At 45.0% G+C, this 27244-nt stretch overlaps 1 protein-coding gene across 10 annotated transcripts in view; it reads right to left on the minus strand.

Moving 5' to 3' along the window:
* The window catches only part of ITGA9 (integrin subunit alpha 9), a 356726-nt gene that overhangs the window by 166575 nt on the left and 162907 nt on the right, over positions 1-27244 (minus strand). For all 10 annotated transcript variants that reach the window (XR_014232874.1, XM_082348371.1, XM_082348369.1 and 7 more), the window contains one exon: positions 14646-14795. Coding sequence is in view for 9 of the 10 variants with exons in the window: in XM_082348371.1 (XP_082204497.1) it covers positions 14646-14795 (150 nt within the window). In the remaining variant the exon portion in view is untranslated. The remainder of the gene's footprint in view (positions 1-14645; positions 14796-27244) is intronic.

Consider the following 27244-nt stretch of genomic DNA (forward strand, 5'->3'; position numbering starts at 1 on the left):
CTGTTCTAGAATATTTAGATACTTGTTTCCTCATTCCCTTTAGGCCAGGGGGTTTGGGGGGAGGGTAGAAGACAATGAATTCAGTTCAATTTACATTTTGCTCTGAACCAGAGCACAGAGGCTGGAGTTGGCTGTGTTTTTCTCACAAAGCTGTGGCCACCAAGGCCAGAACAACCTTGGGTGCGTGTGATAGCTCAATGGCTGCCCTGGCCAAGGCTGACTTCAGAAAAGCAGTCGCCCAGGTGCTCAGGCCTTGGAGGGCCCATTTTCTCCCACCCAAATCTACAGTGGAAAAATCTGCACTGATCTAGCAGGAAGTAGGATTCTTAGTCTATTCCAGCTGTCATGTTCAGAGGAGGATCAGTTTCTTGAAGTTGGTGATATTAGCTTTAAAAATATATAAATCATTGATGTAGGTTAGACACTGTTTATAGGGTTGCCATGGCAAACCGGTCTGCTGGGACCTGAGAAAATAGGACAATTGGATTGGGTGGGAATTAATGCTTTTCAAATCCCAGCCCAAGGCTGTTTGTAAGCTAAAATGAGCGAGACATTTCCTGATGGGCGATCTGACTTTGCAGAAGGTCTCTGCCTGGACAACAGGAGGGACATTTGTGAACTGCTGTTCCTCCCATCGTCCCACATAAGTTCCCAGAGGCCCCAGCCATAGGTAGTTCATGCCTGCAGACCCCAGCACCTAGCACAGTATTAAACGTGTGTGTGTGTGTGTGTGTGTGTGTGTGTAAATGCCATGACCTGAGTGTAAGAGGTTTCTCCTTCCCAATTCCATTTTAATGCTTTTTCCAGAAGGCAAAATTGTCCTTAATGTGGCACATTAAAGACCTCATTCCTGGGTGGTCCCAGGAATTTCAGCTCTATTGAGTCTTATACCCAAATGAAGGAAGGAAGAGTCTCATAGCTTGGTATTTAAAATCAGGTCACGGGCTTCCCTGCTGGCGCAGTGGTTAAGAATCCGCCTGCCAATGCAGGGGATATGGGTTCGAGCCCTGGTCTGGTAAGATCCCACATGCCGCGGAGCAGCTAAGCCCGTGCGCCACAACTACTGAAGCCTGCATGCCTAGAGCCCATGCTCCGCAACAAGAGAAGCCACCGCAATGAGAAGCCCGCGCACCGCAACAAAGAGTAGCCCCACTCACTGCAACTAGAGAAAGCCTGCACACAGCAACGAAGACCAACACAATCAAAAATAATAAATAAATAAATAAAATAAATAAAAAATAAAAAAATAAAATAAAATCAGGTCATGCAGACAGACTTGCTTTCTAAAGAATAGCACGTCCACAAGAATAAATGAAAGACAAATACTTTGTAAAATTAAAGCTGAGAAATTCCTTCTATCTCAGGGTCTGTATAAATTGTCCTTTCAGATCTTGAAATCATGGGAGGAGTCCAGTTGGTTTCCCTCTGAACAACAAATGTGGTACTGATTTTGCTTCATGCCCCCCATGGAAAACCTGGAAGTGATAAATGCTTCTGTCTTTTGGGCATCCTTTGGTTTACTCCATGGCCCTGTGGTTCGGAGAACAGCCCCCGCTGCCTGAAGGCAACATTTTGAATATCTAGTTCAATCCCCATGAAGAACTGAGTGGGAGGAGGAACTGCTCAGGGAGGTCCTGCCCACCTGGGCCTGCACCTGGCCTCTGGACCCTCCCAGTGTCCTTTCCAGGTCTGCCTGAGACTTGGTGGCTTTTTGCAGGCCATATTTCAAGTCCCTCTACAACTTCAGCCGTCAACTCTCCTCTAGGGATCTCCTGCCTTCCAGGACCAGAATTTCCTTCTTTTTTTCTTTTTTCTTTTTTTAATAAATTTATTTATTTATTTTTGGCTGTGTTGGGTCTTCGTTGCTGCGTGTGGGCTTTCTCTAGTTGCGGCAAGTGGGGGCTACGCTTTTGTTGCGGTGCACAGCCTTCTCATTGCAGTGGCTTCTCTTATTGTGGAGCGTGGGCTCTAGGCGTGAGGCCTTCAGTAGTTGTAGCACACGGGCTCAGTAGCTGTGGCTCATGGGCTCTAGAGCGCAGGCTCAGTAGTTGTGGCACACAGGCTTAGTTGCTCCGCGGCATGTGGGATCTTCCTGGACCAGGGCTCGAACCCGTGTCCCCTGCATTGGCAGGCGGATTCTTAACCACTGCGCCACCAGGGAAGCCCCAGAATTTCTTTCGTTTCTTCTTTTTTTTTTTAAAGGGCCAGAGTTTCTTTGCCTTGATTTTTACCCTGGAATCTTCTGTGTTCTTTTTTATTTATTTATTTTTTTAAGAAAAGGTTGTTGTTAGTCACAAGAGGCAGAAAACAGAACCAACAAGTTCAAAAAAAGGGGCTGGTGCTGTCAGAAAAAAGGAAGAGTATTCTAGCCATGCTTCTTTTTTTTTAAAATTTGGCTGCGCTGGGTCTTAGTTACAGCACGCAGGATCTTTAGTTGTGGCATGCGGGCTCCTTTAGTTGCAGCACATGGGATCTAGTTCCCTGACCAGGGATGGAACCCAGACCCCCTGCATTGGGAGCATGAAGCCTTAACCACTGGACCACCAGGGAAGTCCCTAGCCATGCTTCTAAAAGCTGGTGAGTCAGACGTAGTCAGGCAACTAGGAGTGAGAAAGATGGCTTCAAACTGGAGAGGAAGCCAGGGGGACCTCTCCTCCCCTATCTGCAAGAACATCATGTGAATGGGCTCCAGGTAACATTTCAAGTAGCAAGAGCCTGGCCTTTGATTTTCTGAATCATCCCAGAAGATACCAAGAGAGAAGCTAAGATTTCTTCCCCAGCTAGAGACTATCCACCGGATGTGCACCCTCGCTTGTTTACACACACACTCCACGTGCTTGTGTGGGCGGTTTTTAATAAAGCAGGACAATGTAGAAGAAAATCCAACAGGCTGAAGATTTGGAGGAAAACCACTATTTTCTTCTGAAAAGAGTTCTGGAGGACCAGAACACATTCTTTCCAGAAACTGCAAAGATAATGGTTGTAATTCAGTTTGCTAATATTTTGTTAAGGATTTTTGCATCTATGTTCATCAGAGATATTGGCCTATAATTTTCTTTTTTGGGTGTTGTTCTTGTCTGGTTTGGGATTAGGGTAATGCTGGCCTCGTAAAATGAGTTAGGATGTGTTCCCTTCTCTTTGATTTGTTTTGGAAGAGTGTGATAAGGATAGGTATTAAATCTCCTTTGAATATAAAAAAAAAGAAATAAAGAATCCCATGCTGCGGGAGTTCCCTAGTGGTCCAGTGGTTAGGACTTGGTGCTTTCACTGCCGTGGCCTGGGTTAAATCCCTGGTTAGAGAACTAAGATCTCGCAAGCCGCATAGCGGGGCCAAAAAAAAAAAAAAAAAAATCTCATGCTAAAAAAAAATTGCAAAGATAAAGTATAACACTGAAGAAGAAATTGTAAAAATTCAACAGGTGACTACAAGTACAGCCCAGCCTTTGATAGTAGGTGTAACCTCTCCTTTGCTCTTTGGATTAACCTTGACGGGAAGCCTGAGAAACAGATACAGCCAGATTTCTGTGGTCAGTAATGTTGAACCACGTACTTGTTTTCCTCACTTGTACTTGAAAGTGGATGGCTTTCACAGGTGTTTCACCATGGTGCCCTTTCTGAGAAGATTAGCCAGAGGCTGATGCCAAACAGCTGATGCCTATAAAAGTAGGACTGATCAGGCTGAAATAGGGAGGGGGGTGGACACCTCCTCCTCTAACACCCCTTCTCCTCCACTGCACCAACCTGCTCCCTTGAATACAGGTGTGTGCTCTGGAACCCGCAGGTTGGATGGTCTCTGAGACCTGTCCGGCTCTGATGTCTGCAGTTACTCTGCTCTCTCCTCCCTGCCAACCCCTCAGCTTTCCATCCTTCTGCAGAGACTTTACATATGATAATGAAAATAAACCTTAGAGCTGTAAATAATGGCATTTTAAGCTGGCTGGGCACCTCAGCCAGGAAAGCATTACCTAATGTCCAGGCTGAACAAACACTGAGTCTTTGTGGGCACGGGGCTGGCATCCCACACACCCAGGCATTGAGGGGCCGGGGTGGGAGGTCCAGATGGTGATGGTTTCCAGCACAATGGAGGTTCAGAGTTTATGGCTTCAACATAGTAAAACGTTAATATTAGAGTAAAACAGTTCACCTTTCCCTTGAAAGATGACAAAGTGAGTATTTTCAACATAGCTAATGCCTTTCCTCTCACCAGCTGTGTCTCCTCCATCTTGGTCTTCGAGAAAATAGACTCACACGTGCACAAGTGTACTGTGGAGCAGGTAAGTCACCCTAAATCACACACCTTGCTCTCCTGCCTGGGAGGAATTCTTAGAGAGTTCATGGAGCACATTTCTTTTAATTATACAGCTTTGCTGAATCTGCAGTGAAGAAATTCTGATATGACGTCCAACGTCTGCAGGAGGACCTAGCCTTGTGCTCTTTCAGAAGGGCCCTTTCCACTGAGATAGGTTTACTGAGCATCCTCTATGGGCCAGGCAGTGCTAAGCATTGGGGGTCAACAGCAAAAATCAAGGTGTTACCTGGTCTGGGCCCTTATCTGGAGGCTCTGGGGGAAAATCTGCTTCCAGGCCTACTCAGGTTGTTTGCGGAATTTACTGCCCTGTGGTTGTAGGACTGAGGTCCCCATTTCCATGCTGACACTCACCAGGGAGCCTCTCTCAGCTCCTCAAGGTTGTCTGCATTCCTTGTCAAGTTGCACCACCGTCTTCAAAGTCAGCAATGGCAGGTCAAGTCCTTCTCAAGCTTCAGATCTCTCTGACTCCTTCCTCTCCTGCATCTCTCTGACCTCCTATTCTTCCTCCTTCCTTCTGCCTCCAGCTGGAGAAAGATCGGGCCCATCTGGATAATCCAGGATACTCTCCCTAGTGTAAAGCCCATAACCTTAGTTACAACTGCAAAGTCCTTCCCTTTGCCATGTGATGCATCATATTCACAGGTTGCAGGAATGAGGGTGTAGACGTCTTTGGGGGCCATTCTGTCTACCACAGTGGGTGGCCTGGAAGTCCAGCCCCAGCCAGGTCTCTTTGGGGGCCTCCTGAGGAAGCCTGAGAGCAGTTATTTCCAAAGCTCTACTCTGTGTATAGGGTTTGAAGCCAGGGCCTCTGTCATAGCCATTGGTATGCTCACCTGTAGGAGAAACATTAGGGCCCCAATGACAGCCTTCCTGCTTTCCCAGCACACAGGCCAGCCAGAGCTTTCCAGGACTGTTTCATTTCATGCCATACTCTTTCAGCAGCTGAGACCCACTAGGAACTGATGATGAGTCAACTCTGAGTGTATCAGACAGAACCTTCATGAACTGACCTGCAAGACCTTCCTGGGGCTGCTGTGAGAGCTCCTAACTGGCCCCCCAGTCCAGGCAGGCCATCTCAAGAAGATGTGATGGTCTCCTGTCCCCTACCAGTTCAATCAAGTCCAACTCCCTGGTCAGTGAACAAGTGGCCTTAGACTGTCTGACTGTACCTCCAGCCCTAATGGCCCCTCTCCTTCTCCTCACTAGATGTTCAGTCACATGGAAGACCATTAGCATCCATCACTCCCTCCTTCTCTGTTGGTCAAAGCCCTCCAGCCCCAAGTATCCAAATCCTACTTCTTCCATGAGGCTCCAGCCAATTCTCCCCTCTCCAGGGAGCATCTCCTTATCATCGGCTGGAAGAGGTCTCTGGAGTGAAATTCACACACACTAGTCTGAATCTCACTTTCTGCTCTGTATAAGTTATTCCTGTACAGTCTCTAAGTCTACTAAGGCAGCAATGTTTCATTTATCTTTTTATCCACGTCTTAACGTGTAGCAGACACTCAATTAGCTGAATTGCTCTTAGATTTATAGTCCTTTTAAATTACTCTTCTGGCTAATGGATAAAACACTTTGTTGTTGTTATATCTGTACCAAATATTTCTTGAGGCAAGAGAGGCAGGTCTCTGCTTTCCTTAAATTTTTAAGGTGAAACGTGCATTCATCAAGCTGTATGTCCTACAGAGGTTGTAGCATTAGAGCTCCAATTTTCTCTGAGTGCCCAGAATCCCAATTGGTCCTCAGCAACGGTGGCAACCCCACTATTCACTCATACAGCCTGGCACCCACCCTGAAGCCCATTTTCTCCCAAGGCTGCTCTTGACCCGGCAGAGGGAAGGCTTGGCCTCCTGCCTGCCTCACTCACTCCCACTCTCTGCCAAAAGCCTGGGATCCATCAGTAAGCCTGTACTTAACATGCTCTAACCCTTAGCCAGACTCATCAAGAAAAGAAGTGAGAGGACGCAAATCAATAAAATTAGAAATGAAAAAGGAGAAATCACACCTGACCCCGCAGAAACACAAAGGATTATAAGAGACTACTACAAACAACTATATGCCAATAAAATGGACAACCATGAAGAAATGGACAAATTCTTGGAAAGGTACAATTTTCCAAGACTGAACCAGGAAGAATTAGAAAATATAAACAGACCTATCACAAGTAATGAAAGTGAAACTGTAATTAAAAATCTTCCAACAAACAAAAGCCCAGGACCAGACGGCTTCACAGGTAAATTCTATAAAACATGTAGAGAAGAGCTAACAACGATCCTTCTCAAACTCTTCCAAAAATTTGCAGAGGGAGGAACACTCCCAAATTCATTCTACAAAGCCACCATCACCCTAATATCAAAACCAGAAAAAGATATCAGAAAAAAAGAAAATTATAGACCAATATTCACTAATGAATATAGATGCAAAAATCCTGAACAAAATACTAGCAAACAGAGTCCAACAACATGTTAAAAGGATCATACACCATCATCAAGTGGGATTTATCCCAGGGACGCAAGGATTCTTCAATATATGCAAATCAATCAATGTGATACACCATATTAACAAATTAAGGAATAAAAACCATAAGATTGTCTCAATAGATGCAGAAAAAGCTTTTGACACAATTCAACACCCATTTATGATAAAAACTCTCCAGAAAATGGGCATAGAGGGAACCCACCTCAACATAATAAAGTCTATATATGACAAACCCACAGCAAACATCATTCTCAATGGTGAAAAACTGAAACCATTTCCTCTAAGATCAGGAACAAGACAAGGATGTCCACTCTTGCCACTCTTATTCAACATAGTTCTGGAAGTCCTAGTCACGGCAATCAGAGAAGAAAAAGAAATAAAAGGAATACAAATTGGAAAAGAAGAAGTAAAACTGTCACTGCAGATGACATGATACTATACACAGAAAATCCTAAAGATGCCACCAGAAAACTACTAGAGCTAATCAATGAATTTGATAAGGTTGCTGGATACAAAATTAATGCACAGAAATCTCTGGCATTCCTATATACTAACAATGAAAAATCAGAAAGAAAAATTAAGGAAATAATCCCATTTACCGTCGCAACAAAAAGAATACCTAGGAATAAACCTACCTAAGGAGGCAAAAGACTTGTATTCAGAAAACTATAAAACACTGATGAAAGAAATCAAAGATGACATAAACAGATGGAGAAATAGACCATGTTCTTGGATTGGAAGAAGCAATACTGTGGAAATGATTATACTACCCAAAGCAATCTACAGATTCAATGCAATCCCTATCAAACTACCAATGGCATTCTTCACAGAATTAGAACAAAACATTTTTACAATTCGTAAGGAAACACATAAGAGCCCGAATAGCCAAAGCAATCTTACGAAAGAAAAACGGAGTTGGAGGAATCAGGCTCCCTGACTTCAGACTATACTACAAAGCTACAGTAATCAAGACACTATGGTACTGGCACAATAACAGAAATATAGATCAGTGGAACAGGATAGAAAGCCCAGAGATAAACCCATGCACATATGGTCACCTAATTTACAACAAAGGAGGTAAGAACATACAATGGAGAAAAGACAGCCTCCTCAATAAGTGGTGCTGGGTAAACTGGACAGCTACATGTAAAAGAATGAAATTAGAACACTACCTAACACCATACATAAAAATAAACCCCAAATGGATTAAGACCTAAATGTAAGGCCAGATACTATAAAACTCTTAGAGGAAAACATAGGCTGAACACTCTCTGACATAAATCTCTGCAAGATCTTTTTTGACCCACCTCTTAGAGTAATGAAAATAAAAACAAAAATAAACAAATGGGACCTAATTAAACTTAAAAGCTTTTGCACAGCAAAGGAAACCATAAACAAGACGAAAAGACAACCCTCAGAATGGGAGAAAATATTTGCAAATGAAACAACTGACAAAGGATTAATCTCCAAAATATACAAACAGCTCATGGAGCTCAATATCAAAACAACAAACAACCCAATTAAAAAACGGGCAGAAGATCTAAACAGACATTTCACCAAAGAAGACACACAGATGGCCAAGAAGCATATGAAAAGATGCTCAACATCACTAGTTATTAGAGAAATGCAAATCAAAGCTACAATGAGGTATCACCTCACAACAGTAAGAATGGCCATTATCAAAAAATCTAGAAACAATAAATGCTGGAAAGGGTGTGGTGAAAAGGGAACCCTCCTGCACTATTGGTGGGAATATAAATTGATACAACAACCATGGAGAACAGTATGGAGGTTCCTTACAAAACTAAAAATAGAACTACCATATGACCCAGCAATCTCACTACTGGGCATATACCCTGAGAAAACCATAATTCAAAGAGAGCATATACCACAATGTTCATTGCAGCACTATTTACAATAGCCAGGACATGGAAGCAACCTAAATGTCCATGGACAGATGTATGGATAAAGAAGACGTGGCACATATATACAATGGAATATTACTCAGCCATAAAAAGAAACGATATTGAGTTATTTGTAGTGAGGTGGATGGACCTAGAGTCTGTCATACAGAGTGAAGTAAGTCAGAAAAAGAAAAACAAATACCATATGCTAACGCATATGTATGGAATCTAAAAAAAAAAAAAAAAAGGTACTGATGAACCCAGTGGCAGGGCAGAAATAAAGATGTAGACACAGAGAATGGACTTGAGGACATGGGGTGGGAGGGAGAAGCTGGGGCAAAGTGAGAGTGGCATGGACATATATACACTACCAAATGTAAAACAGATAGCTAGTGGGAAGCAGCACATAGCACAGGGAGATCAGCTCGGTGCTTTGCGACGACCTAGAGGGGTGGGATAGGGAGAGTGGGAGGGAGGCTCAAGAGGGAGGGGATATGGGGATATACGTATGCATATGGCTGATTTACTTTGTTGTACAACAGAAACTAACACAGCATTGTGAAGAAATTATACTCCAATAAAGATGTATAAAAAAATAAAAAATAAAAATAAATTTAAAAAATTTAAAAAAACATGCTCTAGTCACTGACTCCATGTTATATACACTGTGCAGCTATTCCACCTGAACTAGACCATCAATGGGGGCAGACCCCGACTCTAAAAGATTGCCAGAATTTAACCCACTCTATTGCACAACCCTATGTACCAACATGGGCTTTTAGTGCCTTTTAGTTGAAGAGACTAAGGCACTTAAATCCTGAAGTTACCTGGCAAAATGAAGAGTTTCAATGAGTTTATTCCTTCCTAGGAAAGAGGTTAGATGCTCTTTGTGGACCTGTCACATATATACAAGTTAAAAATCAGTTCTGCTTCCTAGAGTGGGCCTAGCTCTCAGAATCTTTCCCTTAAATTAAGCTAACATCTGGAAGACACATGGAGAAAGATCATTAAATTATCTTTTTTTTTTTTTTTCACCATAATCAGGAAAAGGAGTAAAGCAAGGATCATTCTCCCAGAATTTTTCTCAGGCTCCTGGACAATCTTCTCAATCTAAGGACAATATTTTTCTTTCATTTTATTTTCAACCGAAGAATCACATGTTTAAAATAATAACCTCCTGCCACATACCTCCATATACTGAGTCCTCCTCTCAAGAGGAACCACTCTAAACCCATGTCCATTTATGTTTCTTTTGATGATTATTTCCATATCTCTAGAAAATATATTGATACTACTACTTCTTGATTTATCACATTTAGACATTATCTCACTGAATTCCTTCCATGATAGACAAGAATTGAACTCACCTACATGAAGGCCCCCTCCCACCATCCACTTTGCTAATTTTGACAGGCAAATCGTTACTCTTAGCTCCTCTGCTGCACTGGTTCTCAAATGTTAGCTGCATCAGAATTACCTGATCAGCTTGTTAGAACTCAGATTGCTGGGACCCACCCATGAGTTTCTGATTAAAGGGTCTGGGGCGGGGCCCAAGAATTTTCATTTCTGACAACATCCCAAGGGAGTTTGATGCTGCTGGTTCAGCGACCACACTTTAAGAAGCACTGCTCTACTGGTAACCTCTGCAATTTTAAGTAATAACAACTTTTTCTTGTTTCATCAAGTTTTACAATAGCTCTTGGCTCACCAATTTGAAAGATTAAGATATTAAAACAACTTGCTTTGTTCTATTTTAAACTCTATACAGTAAAATTAAAGACATTTATACTATGTACTATAACCGTAACTGATTTGGCTTGACTGTAAATACTAAAAACCAATAAATCATGTTGTCATTATGGCCTCTTGATTACTGTTCACAGCAGAGCCAAGACAAGTGTCATGATTACATATCTTCCTCTACAGGTGCAAAGTTAAACTACTAGAATACTCAACTTTTGCTTAAGGGAGAATGCTTCTAGTATTAAGGTCCTTCTCTTCCGTATATTCTTCTGTTTGCTTAAAATTCCACCACATTTTAATTTGTTTTATATTTGAACCATGACATATTGGCCACGTTTTTATTTTCCTGGGAGTTTTTGACTGCCTTTATTTTTTCTTATCCATAGAAAAAATATATTCCATCTACACTGTATCCTGAATATTTGCTACTCTCTTGTCATTCTGCTATGGCTGGCTTCATTCTTCTCGAAGTTCATTGATCCCCTGTTCTAAATTGATCAACTGTTTTTTAGACTTGCTGCACAGTTGTAATCCTGGAATTTCTTGTCATTAGACTTCTAGGAGTTAGTTCTTACATCCCCCATATTGCTCCTTCTAATTGTCACCCTTGTTTTCCTGGAGTGCATCTCAGGTGATTTCCTTGGAAAGGCTCCTAGGGATGTAAACTTTCTGGGTCCTTGCTTGTCTGAAAAATAACTTTATTTTGACCTCATACTTGACTGTTAGGCTAAGTATAAAATCCTAGTTTCAAAATCACTTTCTCTCAGAGCTTTGAAGCCCTTATTTCACATATGCTTTCTTCCAATCTTGCTAATAAGAAGTCTAATGGACAACTTAGTGTGACTCTAATTATGTCGTTAGTGGACAAATATTCCTCACTACCACCATCCTGTACTCCTTGCCCTGGAAGCATTTATGTGTTAGGAGTAGTACCATTTCAAAATGATGTATCTAGGATATTTTTGGTTTATCCTGCTTGCAAGTTTGTGGGTCCTTTAAATTTAAAAAAGTGTCTCTCTCTAACTCTGGGAAATTTTATTCCATTCTCTCTCATAATGTTTTTCATTTTCTCTGTTTGCTTTTTCTGATATTCTTATTAGTTGGATCTAGGACCTTGCAGATTAATGCTTTAGCTCTTTTCTCTTTGTCTTTTAGCTCTGCTTACTGGGAGATTTCTTATCATTATCTTCTACTACATTTTTGGCTCTGCATCCATATTGTTAATTTTCAAGAAACGTTTCCTTGTTCTTTCTTTCTTTTAAGAAGAAATAGAATTCCAACAACTTTCTAATGGATAGAATATATTCTTGAATCTCCTTGTGTTTATTACATAGAGTATAAATTGGCATTTAAAGTGTTATAATCTCTTCTATTCCTTAAAAAATTTATTTCCTTCTAAGTCAGTTATTCTGTAGGTGTATTTTGGTTTTTTTTCTCCATGTACCACATTCCCCCTCAATTTCAGATTTCCTTGGTTGTCCATTCATTTTTAAGAATAAAGTAAAAGAGCTGATTGGAAAATCTGGATGTTTGGGTGGATGGTGGGAGGGGAAGCTAGCTCTTACATTGGAGGCTCCAAATGCCAGAAGAAATAAGGCTTCCCCCTGGGGAAAAAGCCCACCTACACTATCTCAACCAGTTTATTCAATTCTTTAGAAAATAAAAGGCCCAGGCCTTTTGGCTTCTTGTTATTCTGCATGGCTAGAGTATGTAGGTGTGGGGACAGGGGCAGAAAGTCAACTCTTCCACAAACGAACCTTCACTTAACACCCCCTTCCCTGTTTCCAGCCCCTTTTCTCATTCCTGTACCCCTCTGAAACTGCTGGCCTGGCCGTGGCTACAGCCTCTCTGGACCCATGGGTGGACAGGCACCCAGCCCCTCCGTGTAGAGTGCAAGGTTCACCCACCAACACTCTTCCTTCTTCTTTACTCATTCCAAAAATCCCTGGACTCTCTCATTGGCTGATGCCCCTTCCCCAGCAGCATTCACCTCCCTGTTCTGATTTACTCATTTATAATCACTATAATGGGGTCTCAGGAAGCACAGACATAAATATTTATGCTTGCTTGGCCATCTTGAACATAAGTGACCAAGAAGTGCATTTTCATACTAATCTGTCCCTAAATCTCTGCCTTTGATCAGGTTGCCTGAATCTAAAAATGCTAGTAAAGGTTCTAAGATGCTCTTCACTAAAGAAGGCCCACTCTGTGCCACTGATGGATTGGTAGAAATGAGAGTTGGGTTCATTGTAGAAGAGATGCCCAGGGCTAGCAAGATGCTGAACAGAGGAGGCCGCTACCTCACAGGGTCATTTCAGAGGTAAAACAAGCACAGGGTACCCTGAAATGATTCCCAGCACCCCAAGTTTGGACCACTCCCATAACCCAACTTTATTGGGCCAGCAAGATTCCACCTTAGAGAGCAAAGTATTAATAGGATGGGGAACTCATGATCTAGGAATTATCATAATATTCTGGCTTACTGGGTCCCCAGCCTGACCTCTTGGCCCAATTTCACTGTCAGGAGACGATACACACTTCTACTCCTCAGTCAAGGCAGGAGTCATCAGCTTCCTGTCCCGCCTCTTCATCTTATCTTCCTGTCCTCCTCATCTTCCTCATGCCTCCCCTCCACCCTGCCCCACCACTTAGACACCCAGCATCCTCCTGGTCTCTCCCCTCACTCCCCCAGAGCCTTCTCCAAGTATCAGTGACCAGCTGGACATTCTGGCCACCCTACAGGGCACTTGTGTTTTGAAAGTTCATGTTTGACTTCAAAAGAAGCATCCAAAAAGGCAGTGTTGCCAGTAGGTTGTGTGTATACGGGTAGCAGCTTCTGCCCACATCCCTTTACAACTGCTGCTCCTCCCCCAGCTGATGTGCTACAGGCGGCTAACGGCTCACATCTACAGCCTCCTCCAGAGAACTGTCCACAGCTGCAGGGAGTATCCTTCAAGGAGGGCTATACTCCCCTTCCATCCCCCACACAGCCAATGGCTGACGAGTAAGGGGTACAAAAGGCCAGACCCTTCCCTCAAGGAGAGGACGGCTCTTTGCTGTAATTTATGCTCCAAAGCTCCCTGCCTCAGGCCAAAGCTAGACTTTAGCTGAGACCACATACTTGCTCACCCTTTCCCCTTTCCTTACAGGGTTCTCTTAAGAGCACAGCTTCATTAGACCAAGTTGCTCCTAAATCCCCGTCTCAGGCTCTGTTTCTGGGGAACCTGACCCAAGACCACATGGGAGAGACTATGGGAGAAAATGAGGACATCTTGGTAAAAATCTTACATCTCGAACTCCAAACACTTCTCTGTGGTTCTATTTACAACTCTCATCTGCAAGGCGTGGGTCACTGATCTGCTAGTTTTCCCATAAGCTCAGAGCAGTCAGAACTGTGGAGACTGGGGCTGGTGGGTGGTTCCACAGCTTTGCCCCCACCCCACCCAGGAGTCTGGTTTAGCCAAAAAACAGTTTTGTCTGACCTTCCCCAGGTCCTGGATCTGTGATGATCTTGGGTGTTAAAGAAAGATTTAGAACCAGACTTGGGATCCCAGACTTCTTGCGTATTTCCTGCATCGTCGTCAGCACTGTGTATCTCCCAGATGACTCGGGGCAGACAGGCCAGTGATGCTGCACAGCGTTAGCTCATGGCTCACTCCTACCCTGTATGGCCTCGTGTGGCCTGCACCCCACGTCACCCTGCAGCTCCTCCGCACAGCAGCACAGCCCAGAATCTGCCGAGCCGGGGAGGGTGGTGAGAGCCTGTGCTCACGGTGCTCTGCCTTCCAAAGATGCCTGAGCGGGGCATTCTCAACTCAACCACCAATTCTAGCAAGAGGAAGTTCTTGCTTCTTCACCCCACTCATGCTCCCATCAATAAAACATGTACTGTATGTAGAGCACTCACTAGGTGCTGATCTGAGCTCTGGAAACAGTGTAGGAACAGGAGGCAAGTGCCGGGGCCAAGCAGCCAGTTCATGACCTCAAAGGGATCATAATTTTCTAATTGCTTGAGAATAGCCTCAATGAGTTTAAATTATGTGGTTGTTACACACAAACCCCTAAATCATACATTTCATCATTTTGCAGATCGGGAAAGCAAGGCCCAGGAGGGGGTGTGGCTGGCCATGGGCTCCCAGGCCACCAGGGCCATTACTTCTGCATAGGCACCTGCCACCTGGGGTCCCAGCCATGAGCTTTCAGGTTCTCACCTGATTCTTCTGGGCAATCTTTTGTCCCTTTTTCCAGCGGAGCACGGGGGTCAGGGCCGGCAGCTCCCTTTCCTCCTCTCCCATCACATGCTCGCCCAGGCTGTAGGCGGCCTCGAACACGATGGGACTGATGACGTCCTGCACTCTCCGCTGAAACAATAAACACACAGGCACGTGAGCGGCGGGCGCTGCTGACATGTGCAGAGCATTTCAACAGTTTACAAAGACCTTCCACATGGACTGCCCCATGTGAGCCTCACAGCCACCCTTGTGTGGCTGGATTTTATTGCTTTCATATTTTAGATGAGGTAATGAGGCCGCGAGTGATGACTGTCTTGTCCAAGGTCACTCCGCTTAATGAGGGGGGGCTTTCCCCGCTCTAACTCACATGGTACAAAATCATCGTCTCTTTAGCATGTGGAAGACATTACCTTAGTCATCTTCCAAATATTCTTATAACCTAGTTGGCAGGCAGGCAAGCATCTGTACTCATAGTGCACTGCTAACCCTTCCCATCCGTGGTGTTTTGATCATCAAAGCTCTTCTGCCTTGAGGTAAATATGGACTATGTGTTAGGGCAGGAGACCTGAAGACACTGGGGCCCGGCATCTTCCCAGAGCTGGGCATCAATGGAGGCAGGGATGAAGTCCGGCTTCTGGCCTGTGTTCTTTCCTTTGGAGCCCAGGACTCTAAGAGCCAAGGGAATGATAGGTCCATAGTCACAATGAACACCTACAAGATGCCAGGCACTGCACTAGGTTTTCTAGAGCAGGGGTCCCCAACCCCTGGGCCGTGGACTGATATCGGTCCGCGGCCTGTTAGGACCTGGCCACACAGCAGGAGGTGAGCAGTGGGCGAAGCTTCATCTGCCTCTCCCCACTGCTCACATTACCGCCTGAACCATCCCCCTGCATCACCCCCGTCCGTGGAAAAACTGTCTTCCATGAAACCAGTCCCTGGTGCCAAAAAGGTTGGGGACCACTGTTCTACAGAGATGAGCCACACGTCCAAATCCTGCAGCTGGGCTTATTCACCTCCATCGTATAATAAAAGGAAGATGAAGGCACAAGTTCCCCAGGCCACAAGGCTGATAAGGATTCTGAGTCACATCTGCTCAATCCTGGAGTTCTTGACCTTTCTGGCCCAGGTCTCGCTGCCTCCTGGGTACTCTGGCCACTCCCCGGGACTCACAAGTTAGAGTCTGAGGCAGGAATAAAGCATCAGTATCCCTGCATCCCAGGCCAGCATGCTCTATGGAAGGTGGGCTTCCAAGGGGAGCCGGGTAAATCTCAGAAGTAGCACCAACGAGCCACTGTCTGCAGCCCCACTGGTGCGTCTGTCAGGGAGAGATGATGGGAGCTGGCAGGGAGGCAGGAGTGGGAGGCGCTAGGTGGGCAGGCAGAGGCCAACCAACCCCAAGGCCGTGAGCAGATCCAAGGACTTCACACTACGCTCCACGTAAAGTCTGGTGGAGTTGGGAGCAGACTAGTGCCGTATTCAAAACAGTAGAAAGTTTTAAAGTTCCCAAGAGGCACACAGTGAGGAGCTAGCTCTTACCCCACCCCCTGGATACCCAGCGCCCCCTCCAGAGACAGACACGCCTGTCAGTTCCGGGTTATCCGTCCAGTCTAAGCACATGCGGGGAACTGGTTGCTTACAGCAAGCTGCACTTTGCCTTCCTCACTCAGCAGGTACCAGTTCACCAGGGGGAGGTTAATGAAAGGGTCTGTGATCGAACAAGCTGGGGGAACACCAGGTTACACAGTTAAGGGGGGGTTTAGTCTCTTGTTTATTGTTTGTTTTTACTGCAACTGCCTCCCACAAAGAGTAGGGTGGCCCCAGGTCTAACGGAGCACAGGATCCTGTGTTTCCTTGGAGATCCCTGGGCATGTACGTGGAGTGGAACATGCTCAGAGACACAGAAAAATCTCCTGCAGCAGCCCAGGAAAGGAGATGGTGCCCGGGCCGGGGCGGGGAGGCAGACGGAGCTGCTGAATGTGGGCTGTGGGGGACAGATGACTCTGCCGTGGGAGCCTGAGTGACATGCTCAGGAAAGCATTCAGCTGGGAATAGATTCAATCATTTACGTAAATAAAACACAGGACCTTTTGGGGGAGTGACGGGGGAGCCTCTGGATAAGCTACTTCCACAAAATTCTCTCGAACTTCAGATTTTAGGAGCAGATCTTTAATGCTCCTGTCCTTTCTGTGAGCAAAGCACACACCTGGGATCCAGATCCCCTCCGGCCACTGACCGACTCTCCTAAACAGAATGTAAAGACTGCCTGGGCACAGAGAATAGTGAAGGGGTGCAATCTTAATGTTTTCACAGATAAACGCTTCAGTGTTTCTTTAAGGGTGACTGCCTTAAGATTTTGCATTTAAATCCTTCATGCCGAAATAAGTCAGTTATTACACGCTGTTACTCTTGCGGGAGGAACTGAAGATGGGGGTGGGGAGGCAGAAGCCACGGAACATTTCCTGGCTACCACATGTATTCCAGAGACTGGGCCAACCTCCTCCCAGACATCCTTTTACTTAATCTGCACCACACCCAAGCTGGTAGATTGTTGCTCCCATTGTACAGATGAACGCAAATAAACTGTGCTCCATCCCCAAACCAGTAAGTGGTGGAACCGGACTCATTCTTAGAACCAGAAGCAAAACTGCTTTCCTTGAAGCCCATGAAATACTGTTTAAAAATCATCCCAATTGCTTTAGGTTCTGACATCACCCTGAAATATTACCTATCTACTTAGGAGGATACAGGGCAAGGGGAAGGAAATGTTCCTCATACAAGGAAGAATGTGAGTAAATGACAAATAACTAAAGAAATAGGGACTTGAAGGGAGGGCTGTTTCTAAATGTGCAGTCATTCTGTGTCTTAGTCAGGGCACAGCTATTTGGGGTGAGTAATGAATTGTGACACCTAGCGGTACAGACGCTGTGCTCTGGCACTGACTGCATGAACCAGTTTTAACTAAGATGTTTGAGAAACACCTTCTTATGACATGTCCCAGTAGCTCTGGGCAGAAGGGGCCTACTTCACACTGAGCCATGGGTGGAGGCAGGGGAGAACACAGCAATTAGAAACAAGCCAGCAGGGCTTCTCTGGTGGCGCAGTGGTTAAGAATCCGCCTGCCCTGGTGGCCAGAAGGTGCAGGACTACAGGGCTCATGGCAGAATAGGGTCAGCAGGATGCCACTCACACTTCAGCTGGTTGCCCAGTAAGAGTTTCACCGCTTGTATATAACAGGACTTTTCTCACATCTCCATTTCTTTTAGCCTTTTGATTGCCGTCCTCAATATTCTTCCAAGGCAATTCTGGAATAAACACATTATGAAAAACTGGGCCTTTTTTTATTCCAGGAATCCCAAAGTCAACCCAGCAGCATATTAGGACTAGATGTGATTTCAAAGTAAATCCTTTGAAAGGTAGATAACATTGCCTCAGCCTTGCAGGGAAGCTGTGAAGACAGTGGAGGTTGCAGCATAGGAAACAAGGGAGCAGTGGTATTTATAGACATTGGTTAACAGCCACCATGGGGTCTGTAAATTCCAAGATACTTCCGGGATATGCATATTCTCTGTGCCTATAGATAAACCAGGTTTTGGCAGCCTGGGGGCAGCCATCTAACAGAGATGCAAGTGCTGGCTGCTGGGAGAGCAAAGGGGCTGTGATAGTATCTGTTATGCCACAGTTTATATAACTGTAAGTATATACACTTTTTTTTCAGTTGTCTTTTCAATAAATATATTTCCTTATTTAAAAAAATGGGCCGTGGTGACATTATTATGGCCTTCTTACGCTACTACCTTTCTCTGTAGTTCTTCTTGATCTCACATTCATAATATTGAGAAACATATCTCAGGAGGCCTGATGGTTTTTTTTTTAGTTAATTAATTAATTTATTTACTTTTGGCTTTGTTGAGTCTTTGTTGCTGTGCGCGGCCTTTCTCTAGTTGCGGCGAGTGGGGGCTACTCTTCGTTGCGGTGCGCGGGCTTCTCATTGCAGTGGCTTCTATTGTTGCGGAGCATGGACTCTAGGCATGCGTGCTCAGTAGGTGTGGCTCGCAGGCTCTAGAGCGCAGGCTCAGTAGTTGTGGTTCACGGGCTTAGTTGCTCCGCGGCATGTGGGAGCTTCCCGGACCAGGGCTCGAACCTGTGTCCCCTGCATTAGCAGGTGGATTCTTAACCACTGCGCCACCAGGGAAGCCCCCTGATGATTTGTTTTAATTTACTAGAAGATATCTTCCAATAATCCCGGGCACAAAGACTGAACTAACATCTGGATGGATGGATGAGTTAACATTTTTTTGACTAAAAGATCCAAAAGATAGGGCAGGATCAATGAGATAGGCTGATCATATCTAAGAGAGGCCCAGTGGTTTATCAACATCATTTTCTTTCTTGGCATATCTCACTAAGCTCTGATACAAATTACTTAAGGTTTAATACGATATCAAATTTATGAGTCTCCTCTAGAATATTAATTTATATGAAGTCACTGAATCATACAGTTTTTTTTGTTTTTTGTTTTTAATTTTATTTATTTATTTATTTATGGCTGTGTTGGGTCTTCGTTTCTGTGCGAGGGCTTTCTCTAGTTGCGGCAAGAGGGGGCCACTCTTCATCGCAGTGCGCGGGCCTCTCACTATCGCGGCCTCTCTTGTTGCGGAGCACAGGCTCCAGATGCGCAGGCTCAGCAATTGTGGCTCACGGGCTTAGTTGCTCCGCGGCATGTGGGATCTTCCCAGACCAGGGCTCGAACCCGTGTCCCCTGCATTGGCAGGCAGATTCTCAACCACTGCGCCACCAGGGAAGCCCCATACAGTTTTGAAGTTAGAAGAAACTATGATGTTACTTAACTCAATCCTCTCATTTTAAAATTGAAGAACCCATAGTTGAAGAGATAAAGTATCTTCCCAGGAAAGTGTAGATTTAAAAATACGAAGGATGTTACTTTTGACTCTCTGCTCAATTATTTTCCTGACCCTTCTTCCTTACATGCTATTCAATTTTAATAGTGTTCCCCTCTGTCTTCCTGCAATGTGAATATGTTTTTATATGGTAGGCACTTATGGCTGTATCAAAAAGAAAGTTCAAATCGTGTTTCAAGTGGATGTGCATTATGTTGTAGCTTATACAGCTTTCTACAGTATATTTTTAAAATTCCTTCTTATTCCATAATTAGCTCATATGGTAGTATAAGATTGATCATTTGATTTTCTAAGTGGGTATAAAATTTTAAACATATATAGTGGTTCTAAGGAAAAGTACATTTTTTTTTTTCCCTTCAAAGTTGTTCTTCATAGTGGTATGTGATCAGGAAGGCAACAAATCTCAAATTTCTAAACAGCATACATGCACAAGAGGTCACAGTTAAGGTTACCTTGGGAGTTCTAATTCTGAATTTCCTGAATTTTGTGAGTTTAAATCACAATTTTAATGTTCCATTAATGCAAGGTGCTTTTTTTTTTTTTTTTACACTGAATTGTTCTATGTCTTTTATTCTGCACTAATGGCCACTGTGTTGATTTCTGTGACTATCAAGGAGAGTTCAATATTCTGGTAAAACTCTTTTTAATTAATGTTTTATTTTTTAAATCCTTTTACTTGAGTTTGACTAAGACAATTTAAAAGCTTTTCTATCAATAACTAATTTTATTTTATAGAAAAAGACAGGGCAATATGGTTTTGTATATTTAAAATTAAAATGTGCCTTCTGAAAACTTTGAAAAATTAAAAAAAAAAAAAAAAAGAATCTGCCTGCCAACGCAGGGGACACGGGTTCAAGCCCTGGTCCGGGAAGATCCCACATGCTGTGGAGCAACTAAGCCTGTGCGCCCCGACTACTGAGCCTGTGCTCTAGAGCCCGTGAGCCACAACTACTGAGCCCACATGCCACAACTACTGAAGCCTGCACACCTAGAGCCCATGCTCCGCAACAAGAGAAGCCACCGCAATGAGAAGCCCGCTTGCCGCAACTAGAGAAAGCCCGCGTGCAGCAATGAAGACCCAACACGGCCACAAATAAATAAATAAATAAATAAATAAATAAATAAATAAAAAATTTTTTTTAGAAGTCAGTTTAAAAAAAAAGAAAATGAAACAAGTCAGCACCCCCAAAAAGACAGCCCCTTCTCCCCACACTGTGTTTGTTTTCTTGTATCTGAGCTGCAAAGGAAAAGTAGCAGCAACATTTCATGGTTTCCTTTGCATTGTTGGAAGTGTGGCCTCTCTCAGCCCAGCACTGCAATGAAATGAAGAGACCCCTCAGGATGGAGAAGGAGGCTTAGGGGTTTGGGCAGAGACTCTAGCTGCTGACATTTTACTGCTTAAAAATATTCACCACTATAAACAGAAGCTTCCCAAGCTGAACACACTTACTTATGATAGACCAAAAGCCGACAATCCACCTTCTCCTGCTAAAAATCTACTGTACCCTCCTGTTCTGAAAAATGAAAGAGGCTGCACAGAGAAGAACCCTCAGACTGGCGGCTGAGGTTTTATAGGGAACTTGACATATGTGCAATTTGAAATTTATTGGGTGCTTACTTTATGCCAGACAATGTGCTGGGCCCCAGGGAGATGGAGATGAAAGACCTTGGAGGAAACAGGCAGGCAGTGACAACCTAGTGCAACATGTACTAGAAGAGAGGCGGCTTTGGGAACACAGACGAGAGCACCTGATTCAGACTGCAGGTTGGCGGGCTTCCCAGAGGAAGGGAAGTCCCTGGGCTCAGTCAGATGACAGAAGGACATTAGCCAGGGAGCAGGCATGGCCAGTACACACAGCAGGGGGGAGAGGGTATGGGTGTCCAGTGGATTACATGTTCTCCCCAAAGGTGGGACAGTCAGGCTAGTTGGTGGGTGGGAGGGGAGAGGAGGCTGAAGCAGAGACCAGATTTCACGGGGACTTAAAGGGTGTGTTGATTTCAACCTAAAATCTAGGGAGAGCTGGGAGGGGGGTAAGGTGATGCAAGAGACTGTGTTACAGAAAAATCCCTCTGGTTTCTCGGATGGATGGGGGTGAGATTGGAGGTAGGGAGGTTGTGTTGTAGAAAGATCCCTCTAGCTGTAGCATGGAAGTGGATTGATGGGGGGAGGTTCGGGGGTGAGCAGTCTAACATAGGGGTTCACAGGAAAGATGGAGAGAGCCTGGGCCAGGACAAAGAAGGGGGATGGGGAACGGGAGGGAGGTGAGGCTGACTCAGGAAGAAGAGATGCTGCGGCTTGGTGACTGGAGGTGGGGGATGAGAGAAAGAGAATCATGGAAGGTACCCCAGTGTTCAGCTCAGGTGAGTGAGTGGACCTGGCAGCCCCTCATCACCACGGGGAACCAGGAGAGGGAACAAGTGTGCACGTTGTTTAGGTGTGAACATACTAAGGTTTGTTACAACACAGAAATCCTCTTCCTGTCTCCAAATGCCAACTCCACAAGCAATCTCCCAGAATACACTGATTTGGGCCTAAAACCCCATGCTACCTTTTCTCTTCCACAAAACTGCCCCCCTGCCCCAGCGTCCAGGGTCAGCCTCCCCAGCACTGGCTCATCCAGACCTACCACAGACCCTCTGTCTACACTTTGAGCTCATCCACCCGTCCTCCAGGGACGAGCTTTGCCCTCCTTCAAACCACACTATTCTCCTCCCTCGGTGCACCTCACACGCAGAGCTGTTCTGCTGGGGCCCCAAGGGAGGACTGCAGGGCCTGGGAGGGTCTGATGACAAGAGGGAGAGAGACCCTTAGGGAAACGTGGTTGAGTACCCCCATTCCTTCATGGGGAGTCCCGGCTTTTCCTTCTCATTCATTAACTTGCTTGTGAAATCGAATTAACTCAGACAGAACATCCAGCAGGGGAGGCTCGTGACAGGCAGGGGCCACCCACTCAAGGGTTCCACTAGAGGAGGGGTCACTCTGCCCTGTTATCCTAGGGCGTCTAGGCCGTTGTGAGGGTCAGAAGCCCAAAAGTCTTCTGTCTCCTTTACTTGTGGAACCAGGGAATTTTCCCTGGTGAGTATAAGCCTCAAATCACAGACCCCCACCCACCTGGCCAAGGGAAGATATGCCTCACTATCCAGTGGACTCGATTCCAAGCCCCAAGTAAGCAGGACCCGAGCACCGCGCACCCCTCGACCAGACACGTGAATTAGAAACTGACCTCATGCTGCTTTTCTCCAAGAAATGAAGGGTTTTTATCCTCCTTGGCTAACTAGCAGCTACAGAGGTAAACTAAATGAAAACAGGAAAGGATGACCTTACTTTGTATTTGCAAATAACACAGAAGGCCAGCAAATAAGCAGCTAGCATTAAGCCAGATAATCGGTTTGCGAAAAAATCCTCTAAGGGCTTTTTAAAGATGCCTCAGTATTTTTCTATTTTCAAACATGTGATCTTTTTGTCCCCTCCCTCCTGTATCCTTTCTCATGATTCCTCTGCTCTCTACACCCAGCTCTATTGCCTATGATTACCTTGCAGGCAGCCCTAGAAATGAGAAGTCTTCAAAGTGGAATGCCTTTTCCTTTATCTCAATAACCATAACAATTAGAATGGCAGTTAAAGTGTTACAGGAGAGCTTAGAATGCCCATAAGCTTGAAGATTCTTCTAAAAGCAAACTGAGGATTTTGCATTTCTGGTAATAATAGAGGGACTTGCTGAAGATCCATCCTTTCACTGAGAACAACTAGAAAAGCTGGAAAACACACACACACACACACACACACACACACACACACACACACACCCCTGTCTAACAGTACCAGGGAACTATCTAGGGAACTCTTCCCTTGAGCTGTTTACAGGTCTCTAAGCAGCCTGGAATAAGAGGCTGAGAACCTGTATGAATGTGAACTGGTGGCTAAAAGCTTGAGTTCTTGAATTTCTGAGCTGAGTTCCTAGAAGTCTTATGAGTCCCTGAAGACAAACTTAAAGCTCAGAGCTACTAAGGCAGCCAGGACTTGAGGGTCAAGATTCCAAAGAGAAGGGAAGCACCTTGAGGCAAGTCTGATTTTTGACACCACATTTATTCTTGGGGCATTGGTGGATTCCACAGCAGCATAGGGTTACGAGACTCAGAAACCAAGAAGAAAGCTGTGGCCAAGGTGCTGAGCTGACAAGAAGAGATGTAGTTAGCTAGAGACTGGACACAGCAAGAGAGAAGACCATTGATCCAGAAGGCAAGTCAATAGAAAATATGCAGATTGAAGCATGGAGAGTAAAAAGGATAGAAAATTCAGAAATTAAATTCAGAAAAGGCCACAGTGAAAGATATGACATATTCAAAAGGATATAATAAATGGTCTCTACAATTATATGAAACACCCAGCACAATGCCAAGTGTAGTAAAGGTGGGCAATAAATAGTGGCTATTATTATTTTTACCATAATCTTTTAAGTGGCAACTTTGATATGAAAATCTGTGAAAACTGCCCTATTGCAAAATGAATCCTTTTTATGAACTGTGCATGTAGCAAGGACTTATCTCCCATTTCACTAGAGAACAAGCTGAGGCCAAGTGTGGTTTCATTTAGAGTCCTATAAATTAAAAAAATAAACAAACAAATGAAAATTTAAATTAAAACCAAGGGAGAAAATTCAGTAAGTTTCTCAGTGAGATTAGAGACTTTAATTATGACTACATACTACTTTATATGTAATATCATATTATGGAAATGGATATCATTATTAGTCTGAAATGTATGATCCCCCAGCAAGCATCAGTGTCCAGGAAGGGCATGAAAGCATTAATTACACTTCAATTAACATATCTGCATAAATAATTCTATTTATCTATGAAAATCACACAACCCTATTGATGCTTTTTCCTCTTTAAATATAAAACAACATCTCCCTGGATCCTTGAAAAATGGTTTGTTTTTATATTTGAGAGTTTGTGTGCATAGGTGGTGACTGCTTATTTAGTCAATTTATATGTGTGTATGTTTTGTGACTTTTGTTTTTTCTTTTTCCCTGCATCCATTCCAAAAACACACAAATGTGAGATTAGAACTTTTGACAATTTGGAAACAATCTTCTAAGAGCATGTCACAACCTTGTAAAATGTTCTTTGCAAAGAGACATGTTAATTACATCACAGATAATGGCATGCATCATTTGACAGCTACATGACACCAGATGGAACTGGCCCAGCATGGAGATTATTCAGCCAATGTGTCCTCCAGGGGAAACAGAATTTCATCTTCCAATCTAACGCTCCTCCCTTCCTGTCTTAATTTTCTCTTCCTATCTCCCATCCTCAAACCTCCAAGGTGGCCCTGATAAAAATATTTGTAGGTGAATACAAAACTAACACAGAAGAAAATGCTCCCAGTGTAACCAACAAAAGAAATATGGCCCAAGCTGGCCCAGGCAGGCTTTCCTGCTCCGCCACCCTTCGCCACATTGTCTCAGCCACGAGTCCTTTATCCAGCTGGCATGTCAGCCTCAATCCTCACTTTAGGACAGAAATGCTCTGGGACCCTGGGAGCCAACAGCGAAGGAGAAGTGGGGAAGGGGAAGGATGACTGACTTGGCTTAGAAAGCAGTTGAAAACCCTGGAATCTCCTCTCTCTGCACCTTGACCTGATAAAGCAAGCTTTCAAGGAAGGGGGCACAACTGTGCTAAGCGCATCTGCTCAGGCCCGACTGCTGCTCCCACCTGTACCTCTGCTCTGCTGACCCCACATCTGCTGTGCCCTTACCCCCATGGAACATGATCCACCCTTCACAGCCCAGCTCAAGGCTGCCTCTTCTATGGGACTTTTCTTGAGGACCCAGCCCTCCAGCCACAGCCTCCCAGGGTCCTTATGACACAGTTTGGCACTTAATTATTTTCTGTCTTCTATTACTGTCTTTCCCTGAATCTAAGGCCTTCCCTCAGCCTCCCATTCAATGTTTCTGAAGTGGAGATGCATCTTAGCATAAAATAATAGGTTTATTATGAGACTGTTTCCCCTCTTCAACCCCTGCCTGGAAAGCTGTCACTACATTGTTAGCCGTGTGGGGAGTGAGGGAATGTGGGGCTGCCTCACAGTGGTAACTGCAGCTGCAGGAACCAGATCTCAGCTCTGCCTGGAGTCCCCGGGTCTCTGGACAACATTGCGCATGCTCTTGTCTGAAAGGCTGGTGTGCAGAGGACAGGACAGGACACTCAGGTCAGGGCGGGGGATGATAGGTGTGTAAGCAGGAGTGGAAGGGTGAGTGCACTGACATTGCGGTTGACCCTCTAGGGGAACATCAACTAGGTTGCCTGCAGCCAACACTTGGTTGCCATGTGCCTGCACCAGAAACCATGTGACGCATAGGGAAGCAGAGAAGAGGCAGGCAGGACCATGTGAGCAAAAAGCCGAGATGCAGAGAAGAAGGTGCGTGGACAAGAAGTGTGGGAACCTGATGAGAGGGAATCATCTCTGACACAGAGAGGGGCAGGAGCGGGAGCGTTAAGAGTCCTTCCAGAGGAGGTGACCTTGGAAGAAAAAGGAGACGTTCAGCAGGCTGATGGGGGAACGGGGATCAGTTGGTGGAGATGATGTCTAACAGACAACTGCGTGTCTGAGGAACAGAAGCAACAGACAAGGTGGAAAGCAAGGACTTCGACATTGACGGTCCTGGATCTGAGGGAGTCCCAGCTCCATCTCTTACAAACTGTGACACTGCTCACTTCACTTAATCTCAGAGTCAACCTTGCATGGCTGTCATGAAGTTTAGAGATCATAGATGTCAAGCACCATGGAGAGCTCCTGGTACTCAGTGAAGGATAGCTGCATCTGCTGCATCATCACCACCACCATCATCATCACTATCACCATCACTACCACTATCACCACCATCATCACCATCACCACTTGACAAAGGTCTGTAAGGTAAGATCACACGGGAAGGGGCAGAGAGGGGCTGTAGACTGGGAGGGAAAGCAGGCTGGAACCAGGTGGCAGGACCTCAGAAACCAGGTGAAGGTGTATCAGTCTGTGGGTAGTGGGGACTGTCATGAATTTTTAAAGCCAGCTTTAGGATAAGAAGCCCAGAGGGGATCTGAAGGACCAACAGGATGGAAAGGGAGGAGGATGGGACCTTTGTGGGGCTAGTGCCCACACCCCCCCAGCTGCATGTTGGTTGCCATCAGCTCACGACCGCTTCTCACAGAGAAGCGTCCTTGGTTAAATGTGAGCCACCTCACTCAAGAGGTTTTATGCCCCCTCCCCTCCTCACTGGCAATGACTGACTGGCATGGGGGTACAAAAGGAAGTACTCGTTGCCTCAAAGTGGGACAACTCTGTGGTGCACTTCATGCTCCAGAACTCCCTGTGGGATCAGGCTGAGGCTGGTCTCCAGCTGAGACCACATCATTGCTCAGGTCCTTCCCCAGCCCCATCCTGCTCCCCTCATTTCCCTCTCCTGAGAGCACCCCTGCAATAAATTCTGCGCAAGTAAGTCCCTATCTCAAGCTCTGCTGTTAGTGCCCTGCCCAAATGCCCTTTACCAGATGGTACACCCCCTCCTGCAGCTGCTATAGGCATTGGCTACTAATGGTTCACACCTACAACCTTCTCAGGAGGACTGCCCTTGGCTGATGGGAGCCATCTCCTCCAGAGATGCC

Source organism: Balaenoptera borealis (genome assembly GCF_965194805.1).
Source record: "Balaenoptera borealis genome assembly, chromosome: 12".
Taxonomy (NCBI): domain Eukaryota; kingdom Metazoa; phylum Chordata; class Mammalia; order Artiodactyla; family Balaenopteridae; genus Balaenoptera; species Balaenoptera borealis.